Here is a 20,426-nt window from a genome sequence, read left to right on the forward strand (position 1 = left end):
AAATTTTGTTAAGGGAAAAACTCATTTGCAACGAACGCTTCTTTATATTTACTTTACGGTTACACATCATATCTTTATTTTAGTAATAAGGGTTCTCATAAAGAAAATTCGAATAATCAAATTTTATAAATTTAAATTTATAATTTAAACTTCAGGGGCCAGGGAAGTTCGGTCGAAATAATCTTCGACCAATTTTTAGAATTATTATAAAGATGACTCAAAAAAATTAATGAATGATACAATTTATTTTATTGATTAAATCAACGACTCACTCCATTTTCTATGTTGATGATGTCACAAAATTTTGTAATGGAAAAACTCACCTGAAATATACGATTAGTATGCTTTTTGCCTTTATTTTAACAATAGACACATATCTTTGAACTTATAAGTGTTATCCTAAAAAGTACAAAATTCGCCAAATCAAATTTTAGAATCTTTAGAATTTTTTCATTATATTTATATTGACCAAAAATGTTAACCGTAATTTTTCGTATCTAGGTTAACTGACTTGAGACGAGGCTCGTATTACACACAACTTTTTGGCAAATAATACTAAAAGATAATAGTGGTAATAAATACTAGTACAAGAAGTATTTTGTTTCTTGTGTGTTTATTGCGTAACAAATTTAAAAATTGTGTACTTTCTCTATTTTTGAAAAATGGTCATAGTTTTACTAGAACTTTTTACTTTCCTTTCCATGTAATTGTTCATTAAAATTATGCAGTAGTGCTCTGAATCACAATGTATATATATTTTTTTGAAATTTGTTAGTACTATTTATTTTAAGACAGATTTTTTTAATACAATTTTGTAATGACATTATCAATTTTTAGTGGGGACAAACATATGGATATTGTGTAACAGCACTGTATTCCCAGAAGTTCGAAAAATTAGGTAAATTTCACTCGATCAAATTAATTTGCTTCAAGCATTAGGATAGTTTGTATTTCACAGTCCAGTAGTTTTGAAAATCATCTATCCAACAAAACGCCAACAAACCTACGGAAACGGAAGACAAACATTTTTGTGCGCTACGAAACATCGAGAAAACAAAATTAAATCAAAATGGGATGCTTAGGTCTGGAAAGTAATTAAAAACAAAAGAAACTTTAAACAATAATTTCAAAAGTTACCTGGTGTGAGAGTTCGTGACTGAAAGAAGCGTTCTCTTTTAGTTGGTTGAAGAAAATATAACTGCAATAAGTGAACGTTTAAAATTACAATAAGTAAAATAACATCCAACTATTTGCTCAATGGTCCATAAACTTTATTAATATTTTGTTGTTTTTAAACACTTTAATGAGTACCTACTATAACTATAACCAACAACTTCACCGTAATAAATCCAACATGTAAAATCACCAAAAAGGTAATTATTATCGAGAACACATACTCATGCAACAAGCATTTTGTTTATTGTGTTGAAATAATCTTTTGTTTTTTGTACTATTAATACTCGCAAAAACTTAATTATACAGGGTGAGTCACTAAGCACGCGATCTTCGATGTCTTATTAATTATTAGGAAAGAAAAAACTCAGCGACTAAAATTGTATGGTTCTTTGAGCAATATGCATTAAAATTATTTTCGAGAATATTTTGTTTTTGACGTATAGTAGGTACACAACCTAGTTTGATTTTAATAAAACATTCTATATGTCTTTACATATTCTCAACAGGCCCTTCTTAGGCAGGCACGTTGTTGTGGTATCAATTAAATTAAATTTTAATATACGGAATCTTTATAAAAAAAAAAAAAAACTAAAACGTTACATTTTCAAATATCGATATTTCAGTTTTTCAAATAAACACAAAGTATTTTATTAATGCACCTTAGTCTATTTTTTGTTCTCTTTCTTGCATCAAAAAAGTAAAAAGTCACAATTACTATCACCTGCAGTAATAATAAAATACTGGTTGTTCTGAATTTTGAAATTACAAATTTTGTTATTTTATGTTAACGCCTCTATGTTAAAATAAGAGTTGGGATTGACAAACTATATACATGTAAAAATATATATTATATATTTTAAGAAACTTTTTAGTAGAAAGAAACATAAATACTGATATATGCAGTGCAACGTTAATAACTGCAGTACTGAATTCCCAGAATTTCAAACAAATTAGATAAGCCACAGGTAATTGCTTCATATACTTTACACTTATCAGTTTATTAAGTAGTTTCAGATAACATCTGTCCAACCAAAAGCCAATAAACACTTGACAAACAGACGAAAACGGGAATCCCCAATTTTGTGTGCTACAAAACACCCAGAAAAAACAAAATTAGACATTCGTCAAAATGACCCTATTGGGATGATTAAGCTTAGGAGGGGATTATAGTCCAAAAAAAATCATTTCAAAACTTACGTGTTGTGAAAGTTCGTGACTCAAAGAACTGTTCTATTTTAATTAGTTGGAAGAAAATACGATTGCAATAAGTGAGTGTTTGAAATTATAATAAGCAAAATAACATCCAACTATTTGCTCAATGGTCCATAAACTTTATTAATAATTTACTGTTTTTAAGTAAGTACCCACTACAACATATTACTACAACCAATAATTTTACCGTAATAAAGCGAGCATACAAAATCACCTAAAAGAACAAAACTGCACTTGTAATGCGGTCATGACTGACGAGTTTGCTAATAGGTTCTAGTCTCGCGGCTTTTCTACCCGTGCACATGTTCAATTTTTGCAAGAAATATTGTTAGATTATTATTTTATTTTGTTAAAGTTTGTTTTTGACTTGCTGTCTTTTTTAAATTTTACTAAAATAAAGAACGTCAACTTTGTGAAAATCGTAATAATAATAAGAGTAATAATGGTATAATGGTAAGAATCACAATAATGGAAATGTAGATAGTACTAAACAGTTTAATTAATAATTTGAAAACAAATTCAGTAATTGTCAAAATTCAAAAAGTTATTTTTCTGTTAGGCACATATCTTGTTCGTAAGTTTCTTGAATAGTCTGATCATGTTCACTAGATCGTAGTAGTAGAGATCATATCTTAGACTTACATGATTCGTGGGGTGGAATGAGAATAGAGAATAATAGCAGTAATTCAGTAATAACTTTAGGCTCTCGAACGTCGCGTCGTCAACAATTTAATGAAAAAACAAAAAATAAACGTAATACTAATAAATAATCTTATAAGTGAAATAAATATGGTCAATATGTAGAAAAAATAGTACATTGTATGTGCAAAAACTTTGAAGACCCAGGAATTGTAAACTTACACTATCTACATTATATACTAACATACTGCACATCAAAATAGTTATTTCTTACTATTTTTCATTATCAACTCACGTAACCTATCTCATATTTTATTTGTTTGTTTTTAATAATTTAATAAACTGTACGAAATTTTATGTAGCCATTTGTTAACAAAATGTGAGATTATTATATAATACTATGATAAATAATTAATTAATTTTTAAGAGAAAGTGAAAAAGGTTTTATTAAGTATTTATATTTATATTTTAAATATGAAAATAACCACTCACTATTCACAAAATTTAATGCCGCAAATTGTATTTCACAAGCAAGTTCCACTTTAAAGTCCAAAATGTTAAGAAAAAAAATATAGGTATGTGCAGTAATATTCTATAAAAAATAGCGCTGCTTATAAAAATACTGTTTAACCTGTATAACTTTTACAAGAATTAATGATCTTCCTGCCCTAAATTTAAAATAATACAATCATTATTTCTCTTTAAGTGAATTTAGTGTCATGCTAAGCCAGTCTTCAGTGTTAAATGTAATAGTAAATTTGGTGGTAAATGGTTTAAATTGTTAATTAAGAAATATCATTGGGTTAATTAACACTTTTTTCGCTTGATTGTTATTTATAAATGAACTGTTATACAAGCGGTATATAATGTCGGGTTAATTACATTACATACTAGCAACATTAAAAAAAATCTGTTCAACATTTTTCGGAACTGTGATCATGTGAACTTAAACGAAAAGATCACCATTCCAACCATGTTTGTGACATCTGTTTTAGTCCCTTTAAAAAAAAGTAAAAATTGAATTTATTCAAAGATGTAACATGGAAACTAATAAAAATGTATTTCCAAAATAATAGCTTCTTAAAAACTTCTCCGAACGTTCCCCATTTCTGAAGTACAACCACTTTTACGTCTACGTCAGTGGTAATTTGTAATCAAAATCTATTTAAAATTTTTCGAGATGGCGTCATTTTGGTGGGTGTAAATGTATTTGTTATTTCTGATACGTACAGTTTCACGTTAAGCATAGCGTCACTGTCTTTTTACAATTTTATGGCAATTGCATCATTCCTGAGAAAAATGAAAACATAAATTTGTTCATAACGTATTCTTGTAAGATATTCTCTGAAAGCTGTTGTACAAGCAGAAAGCATATGTTACTAAAATATATGCAAGGTTGCATATTTTTAAGTAAACATTTATTTAGCGATAAGATCATTAATTTTTGGGCGACATGATAAATCCACTTTTGTTGGAGTACTGTCATCATTAAATGTTGGTGTCTTACCAGAAAATTAAAAAAAAAACAAAAAAAAATTGTGATAACGTTCTCAAGGTCTCATTAGGGTCGCACTAACAGCATAACACTATTTTGTTCCTAGAAAAAGAGGAAAATTAAATAAGTCATTTTTAATGTACTTAATCATAATCAATAAAATCATATATCTACTGATAAACCACAAGTACAGAAATGTATTACACTATAAACTTCAAGAGGTGTTTATTTGATTAATTGAAAATAAACAAACCAAAAGTTTTTCCTACATGGTAAGCTTTATAAACCAACAGTTCAGTGTCACCAATTACTCTCAAAATTGCTAATAACCTAATAACACCACTGAATTCTGCCAACACTCTTATCAATTCCTACTGCTTTATTTGCAAGTGAAAGTCAATGACCCTATGAAAAATAAATCCATTCCAACCAATATCAGCCACCCTAAAATTTTAGGAAATGTCCTGAGTAATAGGAGATTATCTCTTTAATAAGACCAACAACAGACAGACAAACGGAAATGGCAGACCATTTTAATATGGACTTACACTTACACTATAAATGTTGTCATAACGTTATTGTCCATAATTTCAAAAAATTACACTATGCAACAAATTAAAAAAAAATAAAATTCACAGAATGCACAGTATGTAGTTAAAATTTCTTACCTCAAACTCAATTGAGGATTATACTTGAAAGAATCGTATCACATCAGGTTTTAAAATGAAAAGCGTTTATTGAATTTTTTGAAATCATACAAAATTAATAAAACAAAACTCTATTTTTCATTGAAAAAGGTCTTTTTTTTCGAACGATTGATATTCCTATTGTAGCCAGATCTCGCAGTATCCCTCTGAAGACACCAACAGAAGTCTGCAAGCATGGGTGGATACATAAAAGCGATATTTTTACGATTAAATGCAATCAAGTGTCCCAAAAAGTACGAAAAACAAAACACCCGTTATCTATATTTTGTGATGTGATATGAGGATAAAACATTTTTTTCTTTAGTATATGGAGTATAGCTACTCAACCTATCACATCAGGTTTCAAAATGAAAAGTGTTTATTGAATTTTTTGAAATCATACAAAATTAATAAAACAATACTTCATTTTTCATTGAAAAAGGTATTTTTTTTCGAACGATTGGCATTCCTATTGTAGCCAAATCTCGCAGTATCCCTCTGAAGACACCAACAGAAGTCTGCAAGCATGGGTGGATACATAAAAGCGATATTTTTACGATTAAATGCAATCAAGTGTCCCAAAAAGTACGAAAAACAAGACACCCGTTATCTATATTTTGTGATGTGATATGAGGATAAACATTTTTTTCTTTAGTATATGGAGTATAGCTACCCAATCTATTACATCAGGTTTCAAAATGAAAAGTGTTTATTGAATTTTTTGAAATCATACAAAATGAATAAAACAATACTTCATTTTTCATTGAAAAAGGTCTTTTTTTCGAACGATTGGCATTCCTATTGTAGCCTAATCTCGCAGTATCCCTCTGAAGACACCAACAGAAGTCTGCAAACATGGGTGGATACATAAAAGCGATATTTTTACGATTAAATGCAATAAAGTGTCCCATTAAGTAAGAAAAACAAAACACCCCTTATCTATGTTTTGTGATGTGATATGACTATAAAACATTTTTTTCTTTAGTATATGGAGTATACCCAACCTCAAACACTATCTGAACTTTCTGTGAATTTTTTAGTGTTGCATAGTGTTATTTAACAGTTTCTCATCAAATGTATAAAAAAACGTTCTTAAATTTTCATACATTCGTAGTCAGTCTTTAAAAAAATGTGGCCCAAAAAGAGTTTAGCTGTGACCAGTGTTTGCACATAGGTACATGTCTGGGAGTTTAATTTTTCATAACACGTTTCGTTAAGCAATTCATCAAAATTAACATAACACTGATTACGACATTACTGAGTTCTAGAATTTGAGGTATTTGTTCAACATTTTTATTACTGACATGAAATAAATGTAAAAAATTAATTTAGTGTTGTTTGTTTCGTTTTAATTGTTGACTTTAAATAATTCAAAGCACAAAAAAAATCTCATGGACCTTAAATTCTACAAAGTCTAGGCAAAATTTCAGCAGAACAAATGGTTTTTGACATATCCTCAAACATTATTTATTTTTGTAATTAAAGTAAAAACATTTGTTTAGTTTATTTTTGTAATACCCATTGAGTTACTGCTATTTTAAACGAGTTTGTTACGTACTTTCTGAAATACAATTTTAAATATTTTTGAACCCATATGCCTATTAATATAGAGAATTTGCCGCCCATTCAGTACGCTGGTGTGCATTATGAGACAAATTTTAAAATTCCTGCACATATGAACGACAGTTTCAATTTAGGAATTTTATTTTTACTATAACCCGCATACGTACGGAACGAATAAAAACATGCCAAGATATACATTTCAAACAAGATTTATTCAGCAAAATTTTGGGATGACGTCATAAAATTTTTGGTGAGTGGTTACCGCCTACACTACAATCTTAAAGTAACTCTAATATTTCGAAGTAATCCTAATCAGTATACACATCGACGTACCACAGACAGATGAAAAAAGAAGATTGAAAATTTTGTATTCTACTTTGAAACGACCATGAAGTCACACCTTGGTCTAAATAACCCTATTGCAATCCTTCCCTAGCTTAGGGTCGGGAAATAAAGAAAAATATATTTCCAAAGTATAAGTAACATCCCACATTAATAAGAAGTGCTCTTCAGTTCAATTCAATTTCAGAGTACTGGTACTAAATTCAGTAAATTACGAATTTCGTAACAAGCTTAAATAATTAGCACTTTCAGACAATCGCCAGCATAATCGATAAAATTTCTCGTTCTAAACTTATTTTTAGAACAATTTTATAAATTAAACTCAGATAAAGAAGGGTGCAGTGCTATATGTTTTGAAGGAGATTTACTTAAAGAAACTTTTGGAATTTCTTCCTCAAAATATTTTCAACAAACAAACCATAAGAAGGCAGAAGTGAGGAAAACCTGCGTTTCGTTGGGTAGTTTCATGGATTTAAGTGTTCTAACAATTATTAATGAAATTTCTATAAAGATTTGAACAAAAATTCTTTTATGAATTTTTGCATATACCTACCTACATACATACTATATGTAGGTAGGTATATGCAAGAGGTAAGAAAATTCATCATTGTTAGTGGTTTTAAATTACTTTTCTAATGTATCCCATTGTGTTCAGCATTAAATACCGAGGAAATGCCTACGTTTTCTGTCTATTATAAGGTATTTAGTGCGACGATTTGTGTGGTAATATTGATTTGGACTGTCGTTGGAAAATGCATTTAGATTCTCTTCATTTTACAGTGTAAATATTTAATTCCATTTTCTTACGTTTCAAACGATTTATTTCGATCTTTACTGTCGGACGAAAAATATTTATTAATTAAAACGGTAGTATTCCCCTCAGGGAACCCAAACCAATTATGCTAGTGGGATTGGCACCCTAAAAGGGAGGAATGACGTCATAATTCATTTTTAAATTGCATGGTATTAAGCGTTTATAATAATGGAATTATGATGTTTTGAACAATACAAGGACATATGAAAATTTACTAACAATCGTTTCTCTTTTTGCACTTTAATTTTGAACAATGCACCACCAATTTCATTGACGTGTAAGTATGGTTGCCTATATTTCATTCCAACCTAAATTGTTGAACTCTTCAATGACCACTTGTTGAAACTCCCATCGCCCACGACGCGACAATAGTAAACAACCAATGGTGGGGCCAGTTGATGACTGTACCTGCAGCGTACAGTGGGCAGGGCAGTTTTAACGTAACCTAAGAATCTCAAAATTCGTGCAACCGTCAAAACAAAGCATTCCTAACCCCCATTCCAACCACCCTCATCATTCCTTAGCTCATTAGTAAGATGACGTGTTAGTCTGCAAGTGTTTCCATTAAAAATGTGGCGTTTGTGTGCTTTAAGTGTTTGTTTACTAGCTCTGGGTGTGATCGCCCAGTATGAATGGCAAGCAAGGGATGCTTTCGACGAAGTGCGTCGTGCCATGGACAGAGTCAACAAGTATAACTGCGAAATTCAACACGTAGGAGATTTATATTTACCAGAGAACTCTGTCTCTCACATCCCAGATATCAAAGATGTGAACATCAACCCTGTATTCCCCAATAGAACGCAACTTTTGCATATTCATAATATAGCTCTGAGCAGAGCATTCTTCTGGAGTTACATTCTTCAGAGCCGTTTCATTCGGCCAGCTATAAATGATACATATGACCCAGGAATGATGTACTATTTTCTTTCGACTGTAGCTGATGTGTCCACCAACAAACACGTCAACGCTAGTGCTGTCTACTTTTCGCCTAACATGTCTTATTCCTCTTCATATAGAGGGTTCTTCAATAAGACATTTCCAAGATTTGCCCCTAGGACATTCAGAGCTGATGATTTTAATGACCCTATACATTTGGAACGCATTTCGACGTTAAATACATTTACTGTGAGGGATTTAGGGGCTGTGCCTATTGATACCAGTGAGGATTATACGTCGGATTTTTATAGAATAAATGAGTGGTATAAGAGGTGGTTGCCAGATAAAGTATTTGAGAGGCATGATACCAAAACTACATATCAGATTTTCATTAGATATGCTAATAATACAAATGAGACGTTCACGTTTCATGGGCCCCCAGGAGCGGATGAAAATCCGGGGCCTGTGAATTGGACTAGACCATATTTTGATTGTGGAAGATCTAATAGATGGCTAGTGGCAGCTGTAGTACCCATTGCTGATATTTATCCAAGACACACGGGATATAGGCATATTGAATATCCAACGTAAGTTATTTAAATAAAAAATGTAAAGGCAACCTGTTTCTAAAAGTTCGCATGTCTGTAGTAATTAATAATAATACATATACTTATTACAGTTTAGTGTAGATTATTTCTTATATTTATATAAGAAATGGTACCTTAAATCTTGGGCCGTTCGTTCGAGTCACGTTAGTAAGATCTAATTTTTGATTCTTCACTAATAACATTACGAACGCAAATGGAATTTTAAATACACGGTGGAAACGACCTACGGAATAAATTCACTAATTTTAAAACGGAATTTCTCGAACAAGCTGAAATAGATCAATTTGTTGGTCTTTTTACGTGTCTTCACTAGTTTATGACGTCATCTAATTTTGAGCTTGACGACACACTCATTTTTTCATGAAGTGCATACCTACTTTTGTTTTTGTTTTGGATAGTATTAATATCTTGATCTTCAATAGTTCGGAAATATTCACATCTTATCTAACCAAACTACACATAAACATTGCATAAACGTGTAAAAAAGTCTTAAATAATGAACAAATTGACAATTCTTTACAAATCTAATAAATGCTCAAAATGTTCTCCATTCAGTTGTTGACAACCTCTCAATCTACAAATAACTCTTCTTTAAATTAAAAAAATTGTCGAATTTTGGTTTTATCAAGAAACAATCAGCAACTTTTGTAGGTTTTCCAACTTTTTTTGAAATTGTTTAAACTAGTGGATGGGAGCACACAAATATAATAATCTCAAGAACTGTTGAAAATAGAGGTTACAAGTATGGTTCCTTGAAAATGTTTTTAAAGATACCATTTAAAAATAACATAAACAATATAGCATTCTTCTTTAAAAAATGCATATGACGTAACAGCTCGAAAGGGGATGACGTCACAAATAGGCACAGAAACTTAAAACAGGCGTAAGTAGTTTTCAGACTACTCGATACGTGAAAAAGATTGGTAATTTGTAAACTATGACATTAAAGGATGATGAATATAGAAATTGAGTATGAGAATTGAAAAATTATTAGAATGACGTGAAATTGTATATACAGAGTGTGCCAACGATTTAGTCGCGAAACGCATACATCATCAAGTTGTAATTTTTAAAGTGGAACAAGCACATATTTTTTTACAGATTTAGATTTTTTAGGAAGAAAGCAAAAAAAGGGATATCACATACAAGGGCTATTTGATCAATAGTTATCAAGACCACAGTTTCCATCCCTGAGGAATAAATTCGTTATTCTTAATTCTTATGATTCTTTTTCCTCTTAAATAATTTACAGTAAATTTTGGCGTGGCCAGTCTACTTGGCAGACAGTTTGTAGAGTATGGAGAAAGTTTTAATGCGTTTACGACTCTGACTTCATAAGCATTTTACACCGGATCCCCTATAAAATTCAACAAGCAACCTGTGGTATAGTAGTCCCAGAGTGACTTTGTTTTTACGACTGCATCCTATTGTGGAGGAGTTAAATTCCTCTATAATACTCACTGTGAGAGCAATAGTCACGTAACTCAAAAACAGTATATTTGAAATGATGATTTAACATTCCCAAGTTTTTATATATTGTTTATGTTTTAAATACGAAATACTTAGGAATACATTATAGTCGTACTGTCTAGCTATTACTAATAGTGGTTTTTTGCCTTTAAACTAGAACCTTTTACTCGGTATAGAAAACAAGAAATTTTGACTTACCTACGTGACTATTGCACTGATACACAATGCCAAATATTTTGACTTGCGTGTTAATAAATTTAATACAAGAGCAAACTAGCAACATATTTTAATGAAAAAAATATAACAAAATACAAAACAATCACAGTATTAATTCATTCAACATCTATTATGGCTAAATTCTTATAAAATGTGTGATAATCTGATGTATTTAAATTTTTTTTACATAATAATTTTAAAAAATTTATTTCGCTCCAATTAACTTTCCCATCTTTACCATTCAAAGAAAAATTTATTCCCATCTTTTCGATCAATTCTTTTATATTAAAAATATTCTTCTGCTCTACTTCATGAACTTTGGCTTTCCAGTTTTTCTTGCTATCCATAACTTACTAACTTCACTTTGGTATTGTTGTTCGCCTCTTGAACCTCTGGAGTGTATCATTAGGAGACTGAATGGTTATGGTTACGACATGTTTCGACTTTATTAATTAACGTCATCATCAGCTTATGTTTAACAAGCTAGTAACATGGATATTAAAATTTATGAAAATATGTTGATAAAATTAATAATTAAAATGCCCGAGATTTATACAAAATCTGAGAACGTTAATTAATAAAGTCGAAACATGTCGTAACCACAATCATTCAGTCTCCTAATGATACACTCAAGACGTTCAAGAGGCGGACAACACCCCAAATTAAATAAAAGCTTAAACAGAATGGATCTCCAAAAATTTACTAACTTCACATTTGATTTAACTATATTAGAAGACATTGTGTATTTTTTGTGTTCAGTTTGTACCTAAATTAGTATCAGATTATCAGCTTCGACTGAAACATCAAAAGCTTCATGATAGCTTACTTAGATTTTATTTATTTTTGAGATACGGCAGTCTTGCATTAAGTGCACATGTAACTTTCGGAAATGCAATACAAACATTTTGATTAATTTGAGCAGTATGCAGCTATTAAAAGCCGTTTATACTTACATATACTAAAACTACATTAATTTTTTTATAAATTAATGATAAATTTAAAAATTCGGCAAATTTCGACTTACGTGAGTATTGCTCTCACAGTGCGAATAGGTCGATTTTGTCCACACCCATATCTTCAGTGAATGAAAGCGGATTCGGCCCTGTATTTCAAGCTTTTGAAAACCTTAAGATTTATGGCATGGTTATTTAAAGTTTCAAAAGAGCTCCTAATGCTTGCGGTGTAGTTGTCCCGGTCTGACTTCGTTTTTATGGCACTGTAATCTCAATTACCGCAAACATTAGGAACTCCATTGAAAATGTAAATAGCCGTGCCATAAAACATCGTGAGGGTTTACGAGTGCGTACGGCCCTGTGTAGTGTAGACAGTTGGTCTCTTGATGGTTTATAACCGCTGGATTGCTTGCGGCAGAGGCCTATTGTCGAAGACTTAACTCCTTCACAATAGGATGCAGTCGTAGAAACGAACCAATATTTGGAACACTTTTTTTTATAAATTTACTTGAGTTTGCAGACCATAAAAGCGAAGTCACTCTGGGACTGCTACATACACTTTGCGCAGCTAGTTATGATAGAAAAGGTCTTCTCGAGCAAGCATATTTACTGCACCCTACTGTGACGAACTCGTAAAAATGACCGCAAGTTGAGTAACAATTAATTCATAACCGCAGTAAAGTTTTTCGCAAATTTTGCCTTAAAAAAACACTAATTTTTGATTTATGATGGTGTTACAAAAATCAAAAATTAACCAAGCAAACTCTTACTGTAAAATATTTAACAGCGAAAAGGACAAAAAAAGAATTTATGAATTTATTATAAATATTTTCCAGGAATTTGCATTTCTGTGAAAAAAAAAATGGCAACAGCTCCGCTATTTTTGAAGTTGGAGACTTGGAATATTTCAGAAAGCTTTTTAGCCATCTTATTGCCTTAACATACGTATCAAAATGGTCGAAAATTATTTCAACGGAATTTCCCTCGCCCCCTAAATACAATCCAACAAACCTAGTATTTTCGAAAATTTATAGTTTATAATCTAAGTTCGATTTTGTACATTTTGTTTTTTTTACGATTACCCCTATAAGCTAAAATAAAGACATGTGTGTAGTGTTAAATTGCACGTAAACAAGCATGCTATGCGTTGGTTCCAACTGAGTTTCCCCATAAAAAAATGTGCCAACGTCATCAACATTTTAGCAAGGACACATATCAATTTGAACAGATGCAGTGTAACACTAATCATAACAATACTGTATACTCAAATTTTTGGGAAAATAGAGTGAGCCGTTCGTGATTTGATGAATACAATAGATTGGCCTCATTCAGTCATCCTGTATAATTAATTCTAAAAAATATTATTGTATTGATAAATCCCATGTTTAAATTCACAATATTTTGCTTATTTTAGATAGCATTTATTGGCAAAATTTTGAGATGACGTCATCAATTTTTGGGGATGGTATAAACGGATAAATTTTGATTAACGATTTACCATCCTTACGATAACCTTAAAACGTTGGCTACATTTCAGAGCATTCGATGTTGCAGTTTCAAAGTTAAAATGCAAGGTGTTGTTATACACACGGATTCATAAACCACAAATCCAGGAGTATCTTATTTTATAAATTTTAAAAAAGATTTACTATAGTAAATGTTTGACGTAAAGTCAGTCCACTGTCAGTGGGGATGATTAACAAAATTTTGGTTAGCGTTTTACCATCTACATGATATTTCTAACATATGTACATTCAAAATTTGACAACAATCGGTCTAGTACGTTTGGAGATTATCTATCTAATAAAAATAGACACAGACAACAGGCAGAGAGAGAGATTTTGATTTATTTGTGCAGAATGATTGAATATGTCATTTAAAGTTCTTTAAATGGGATACCTGTATTTTATAAACTTTTAGAACTTCACCCTAAATAACTTTTTGTGGTACCAGGTATTTTGGTGTTTGTCCTATTAAAAAGAAAAAAAAACTGTTAGTATAAATCTTCATAATTTTGGTATCAAAAGAAAGCTTTTTTGGAGGAAAGCTCTAAAATGTTATAAAATACCAGGTATCCCATTTGAATAATACGAGTAAACTGACAATTTGCAAATTTAATAACATTATATTATAAAGAAGCTAAATTATTAGGAGTATTTATTAATTTTCTATACGTCTAGACAGGATAACTAACAACTTTTGTACAAAATTCCAGATCTTTATTTTTACTTGTGGCGGAGTCGTGAATTTAAAAAAAAGTACTATTTTTCCATAAAACATATTGAACATTGTTCATTGGGAAACTTTCGTGTCTGATTTATTTTTTTCTTTCTTTCTTTTAGTGTAAAGGTAGTGTGAAGTTTTCAAGATAAACATCTTGTATATTTGAACATAATTAGCCCCAAATGTGTTCTGCCGGACAACGTCAAATAAATTTTTCAATAATTCACGAAGTATGCGTAAACTGTCTTCAGACCCTTGGACACTTTGTAAAAAATCTTTGTCATAACGGGTGTTCACCTGAAAAATCACACAAAGTTGGCACTGGAATTTCATTTGACACAAACGACATGTCTGTTCTTACAACATCCATTTGGCCGAAACATAACCTGTTATATGTTATAAGAATAGACATGCCGTTTGTGTCAAATGAAATTCCAACGCCTACTTTTGAGTAATTTTTCAATTGGACACCCGTTAGATATGAACACGTAAAATTTAACTTTAATTTACACATTTTGAAAATGTTGACATTGGCAGGATATTATTTACATCTGTAAATTAATGATATATAAATGTAATGATTTGGTGATATATCCTTGTAATTTGTTGTATTGTTGTATTTTGATATTAGAGGAGAGTTAAAAAATTTTGACTGTTGTAGTCAGCGACAGTATTGTCGCTCACAATTTGCCGCCTCCAACCTTTTAATCTCAAATAATAAATAAAGTAACACACATTTGAGCACCAGTGAAAACTAATAAAGTACCTAATTAATTAATTAATTAATGATGCAATGATTCGACATAAAAAACTACAAAAAACCGTTTCTGAAGTTAGAAAATAGATATGTACATACAAAAAACTTTTGTCAAACCTTTCTTTGTTGTACTTTTTTTGAACTCTTTAGACTTTACTTCCAAATAATACATCGTAAAAAAATAAAACACCTATAAGAATGTAGTTACTAGGTAAACGTGACGGGTGTACAATGGAAAAATCACTCAGAGTGGGCGTTGGAACATCATTTGACACAAACGACATGTCTGTTCTTATAACGTACATATAACAGGTTATGTTTCTGCTAAATGGATGTTATAAGAACAGACATGCCGTTTGTGTCAAATCAAATTCCAATGCCTTTTCTAAGTGATTTTTCAATTGAGCACCCTTTACGTTTTCCTTAGACCGTAGAGACATTTTTTGTTGTTTAAAAAAAAGATGTATTTTCGCTAAAAATTTTGTTTAAACAGCCATTTTTGGTAAAATATCGGAACTGGGTTTCAGGTAGTGAGTGAATTCAAGTTTATTCAGGGCCATCATTATTTACCTAGAAAGGCAGGTGTTACAGGGGGACAGGTTTCATATTTCTAATGGCCTTTTAGAGGCAAAGTTGTAAAAGTTGTACTCAGTTTAAAAAAGCTCGAACAAAAAAAAAAACAGGAAAGATTAATAATTAATGCGGTTTTTTAAATCACTCTTTTCCGTTATAAAATATTGTTTTTAGGTTATGTTAATAAATTATTATTACTATTATTGGGGAGGTGAGAATATGAAACATCCCAGATAAAAGTCCATACGCTGTATGTCGAAAACGAATAAAGATATTAACATTTTGTTAACCTTATTGTTTTTAACTTGAAGAAGGAAACGAATTTTCGTGGGTCATTATTACTAATATAATGAAATTTATAAATATAAAAAATGGAAGTTGAGTAAAATGAAGTACTCCCATTTTGTTTTACAAACAACCAATAAGATGTTTCAGTTATTTGACACGTTAAATATGCACAAACATTCTAATTCTATATTTTAAAACTTTAGATCACGCCAATGAATGTTACAAATGTTACAATCTTGTTTGTATGCCACAAATAGAAATCTAAGGGCGTTAAATCTGGTCTGCGAGCTGTCCAAGAAGTGGAGCGTATATTGCCGATCCAGTTTTCGCCATAAATGTGACTCGGAATTAAAAAATTGGACCGATTTCGACCGGTGGGCAAGAAATATTGCAGTAATTCAAATTTTTGACGTTTAAAATTAACACTAGTAATGTAATTGTGTTTGCACATCTATTTCCATAACGATACGTGGCAGCTAAATATTATATCTCTTCATTTAGATAATTTGTATTCTTCACTTAAAACGAATACAACACATAAAAGTGTATTCCTACTATGATAATGATAATTTCATGCTCTATGAAAATCTTACAAAAAATATAGATTGCTTTGTCCTGCAAGTTAAAAACAATGCCGTTTACATAATTCAATATTTCTATCTATTTTCAGGTTATAAGGCCACGGAATTTTATTTGGGACTTTGGTATATGTACAATCTCTCCTCCCCGTCCCCAATATTATGTGTGCTATTTATTAAATGTCCTCCAATAAAATATTGGACATTTTGTGACCATTTGTCAATGCGGCATGGACTATTTTTCGTCAGAAGGAAACTGTATAGTTGATGTAAATTGAGCTTAATTGCATAGTCATGCGTCTGATGATAGTTTCCCACATAATTATACATATAACACAACATTAAAAAATTCAAATGTTATACAACAATATAGAAGTCGTAGATTAAAAAAAAATGTTACGGACACTACAGAATTTTGTTTTTTCTTTTTAAACAATTAATTCATAACAATGTGCTCTCTATTTTGCTGACACACTAACTTATTTAAAATTACAGAACATTAAAATTGTTTATTCACCGTCTTGAAAATGTCATATATTTATTACAAGTATTATTTTTTCAGAACTACTTAAAGAAGGCGTCTCAAAAACTGTGTATGAACCCATGCATTTATTAGTTATTTCAGAAGTGTTTTCAGCTTTCTCTAAAATGTTGTTTCGGAGATTTTTCTTCTGATCAGAAAAATTATGTAATTATAAAATGCATTAATTTTCAGTTACACGGCAGTATCAGTGGTGGAGATGGATTATGACCGTATAGACATCAACCAATGCCCTTATGGTTTGGGCAACAAAGAGGGGGGGAATATTTTCGCGGACACAGCTCGATGTAAAAAAGAAACGACAGAAGTAAGTTTAACATTACGATAAAATCAGAACGTAATTATTTTTCCCATTCAGTGCGAACCACTCCACGGTTGGGGTTTTCGCCGTGGTGGTTACCAATGCCGATGTAGACCTGGTTACCGCCTTCCGATGCAAATGCGTAGACCGTATTTAGGCGAAATAGTAGAACGAGCAACATCTGAACAATATTACAATGGTTTCAATTGCCTTAAAATAGGATGTATGATATCATTCATTTGTAAAATGTCGTGTCATCATTTTGTTCGTAGGGGTACAAAAAATGCCCGTCCAATGGGAAAAAGCGACCTCTCCAGTTCGAAATTACTACTTGGACCGTTATCCGGAATATCGTCATGCTGTTTCTGGTCCTGCAGCCTTAGGCCAGTCCAAAATTAATGTACACAGAACTTTAGATTTCATTTTGGGAATGAATAAAAACAACTGCCGTGAATATAAACCTGAGGAGTTGATTTTAAATGGTGGTGTTGAGTACGGTGCTTATGAGTTTTTCCAAAATGAAGCAAAGATGGCGCTGAGGTTGGCTAACTTTATTAGCGCGTTTTTGCAAGTGTCGGATCCGAATGAAGTTTATTCGGGGAAAAGAGTTGCGGATAGACCACTAACCGAGGATCAAATGATTGGAGAAACTTTGGCTATTGTTATGGGTGATAGTCGAATTTGGTCGGCAGGAACATACTGGGAGAGGAATAAATTTACTAATCGAACACTGTTTGCACCGTATGCGTATAAAACACAGCTTAATACTAGGAAATTCAGTGTTGAAGATCTTGCCCGGCTCAACAAGTCAGGTAATATACTCAGTTGCTTGCTTAACGCGTTTTGATAACTATTGTGCTACCTTTTCCTATAAAATAACTAAACGTAAGGACTGACTACCCCACTGTTTATGACTTTCTCGCCCACTGAAGGGGGGAGGAGAAGAATAAGACCGGCATTTACATTAAACATGATACTTATTTCCGTTCTTAAAAATGTTTATATATAATTAAGAAAATTATGTTTGAAGTCATTAAATATGTAACCAGATTTCATCTGGAATTTGTTTTTAAAGTACTCAAGAACTAGCCACTAATAATACTATACATACATTTCCGGTACGATTTCTCAAACCGGTTAAGAATATTAATAAGTTTAAATTTATACGTCTGTTTCAAGTATCAAAAGTTTAGAAAAAGTTGTCAGAATACCCTTTTTGGTAACTTCAGCCTCCCAAACCTTCTCCTAATTGATTTTAAAAATTAAATAAAAATTAATAAAAACAGGCCAACCAGAAAGTCAGTTAATGTTAGTAACGATAATATCCCACTTTTTCATACTATTATCTTTTTAATTATTTTTTCAGATGAAGTATATTTGAATAAGCCGTGGTTTTTAACCCTGAAGCAAAGGTGGTTAACGAACTTCGACAGTTTAGAGAAATTTTACATGAAGATCAAAATTCGTTTCAACGAAGCGGGTGAAACAACAATGAAATACGAACGATACCCCAATTACTACAGAGGAGCACAATTACAACACGGACTGTGGACGGCCCCTTACTATGACTGTTACGGAAAAATGCCCATGTGGAAAATAAAATACGCGGCGCCGTTCTTTGGATGGGATAGCTTGAAAGTTAAACTTGAATTCAAGTAAGTAAGAGTTTTTACAAATGTTTTTCACAAAAAAATTACTTAGGGGCGTCGTGGCCGTAACAATGGATTTACTAAAATTGGACATCAACCAGTGTTCTGACAAATACTATGTTCCAAATGCTTTCAAGGACACCCACAAGTGCGACGAAAGAAATTCATATGTGAGTCGCTTAACACTATCTAAATTCACGAAAACTACTACTCTCTTTCTAGTGCATTCCAATTTTGGGTCGCGGATTCGAATCAGGGGGTTACAAATGCGAATGTAAACAAGGATATGAATACCCATTTGAAGATCCTATTACATATTACGACGGACAAGTTTTGGAAGCGGAATTTAATAATTTGGTTGATAACAACGAGACTCGCTTTGATATGTTTAGATGTCGGTTAGCTGGTGCCAGTAGCGTACAAGTTAGTATGCTCATGGTTTTGTTAATGATATTTGTTAGTTTTGGTTTATATGGTAGGAGATAAAACCAATGATTAGTTGCAGGGCTTTTAACAATTAGTGCCTTGTCTAAATCAAAAAACGATATTCTTTTTACCGTCCATTTTAAGTTATAGTTCTAGAATATTCGTACAAAAATTAATGTAATTATGTATGTTACGTGTACTTGTGGCCTTTTTTTTGTTACGAAAGTGCACTTAGTGTTGTTTAATCGTACTATAGGCCGTGATGCAATTTTTTTATTTGTTGGACGAACGTATTTTTTGTACAGATGATGATGTACATATTTTTAATATATATATCTGTAACGATTTTATTAGAATAATTATTTTTGTATTGCTAGAATGAATAGTAAATCTAATGAGTTGGTGATTTTAACATTATTCTCTCTACATTGTTTTCAAAAACAACACAAAAACTGTGTTCTTTTATATTGTTTAATCCGTCCATTTTTTGTTTATAATAAACTTTTTGTATTAATTTTTATTTACAATATATAATTTTAGTAATGGTGACCTATTAAGATGATCTCTAAAAAACCTCGCAGTAATGAGTGCCAAATCGCCATCACAGATCAATAATAAGAGCAAGGTTGTAGTTGTAATTATCAAGTAGATGTTACGTGTTAATTCCATGGAAACTGCACAATTCTTTCATTGTGAAATTTCTCAAATGTCAAACAGGAGCTAGTCAAAATCTTTTTAAAATTCGCTACTATTTACACACGCCAAAGTATCTACACAAGCAACAAATCTACATTAACCACTTACCAAAAAATTTGATTTTTATCAAAAACTTTTGAAAAATCCCTTTGTTTTGAATTTATTTAATGAGCATTGTCACAAAATGTACTACACAATTTGTTTTGTTACCCAAACAACCATTACTCGAACAACTAAACTACACTTCACATAGGATTTCCTTCTAAATAATTGTAGATAAACAGCAAAACTTGCACCAAAGTGACATAAATTATTATAAAAATCACACAGTAAGCAATAATGAT

General features: G+C 31.3%; 2 protein-coding genes across 2 annotated transcripts in view; one reads left to right on the forward strand and one right to left on the reverse strand.

Moving 5' to 3' along the window:
- The window catches only part of LOC135126828 (heterogeneous nuclear ribonucleoprotein Q), a 66,271-nt gene extending 45,972 nt beyond the window's left edge, over positions 1-20,299 (reverse strand). The window contains exon 1 of the mRNA XM_064052990.1: positions 20,191-20,299. The gene's annotated coding sequence lies outside the window, so the exon portion shown is untranslated. The remainder of the gene's footprint in view (positions 1-20,190) is intronic.
- LOC135126825 (uncharacterized) lies at positions 8,260-19,708 on the forward strand. Its single transcript, XM_064052980.1, has 7 exons — positions 8,260-9,390; positions 17,185-17,317; positions 17,369-17,534; positions 17,584-18,123; positions 18,678-18,966; positions 19,013-19,130; positions 19,183-19,708. Exons 1-7 carry the CDS (start codon positions 8,498-8,500, stop codon positions 19,444-19,446), a joined length of 2,403 nt encoding a protein of 800 aa, XP_063909050.1. The 5' UTR covers positions 8,260-8,497; the 3' UTR covers positions 19,447-19,708.
- Positions 20,300-20,426: the final 127 nt, after the last annotated feature.

This window comes from Zophobas morio, unplaced genomic scaffold, assembly GCF_036711695.1.
Source record: "Zophobas morio isolate AGI-343-1 ecotype UQ-CSIRO unplaced genomic scaffold, CSIRO_AGI_Zmor_V1 ptg000011l, whole genome shotgun sequence".
NCBI lineage: Eukaryota > Metazoa > Arthropoda > Insecta > Coleoptera > Tenebrionidae > Zophobas > Zophobas morio.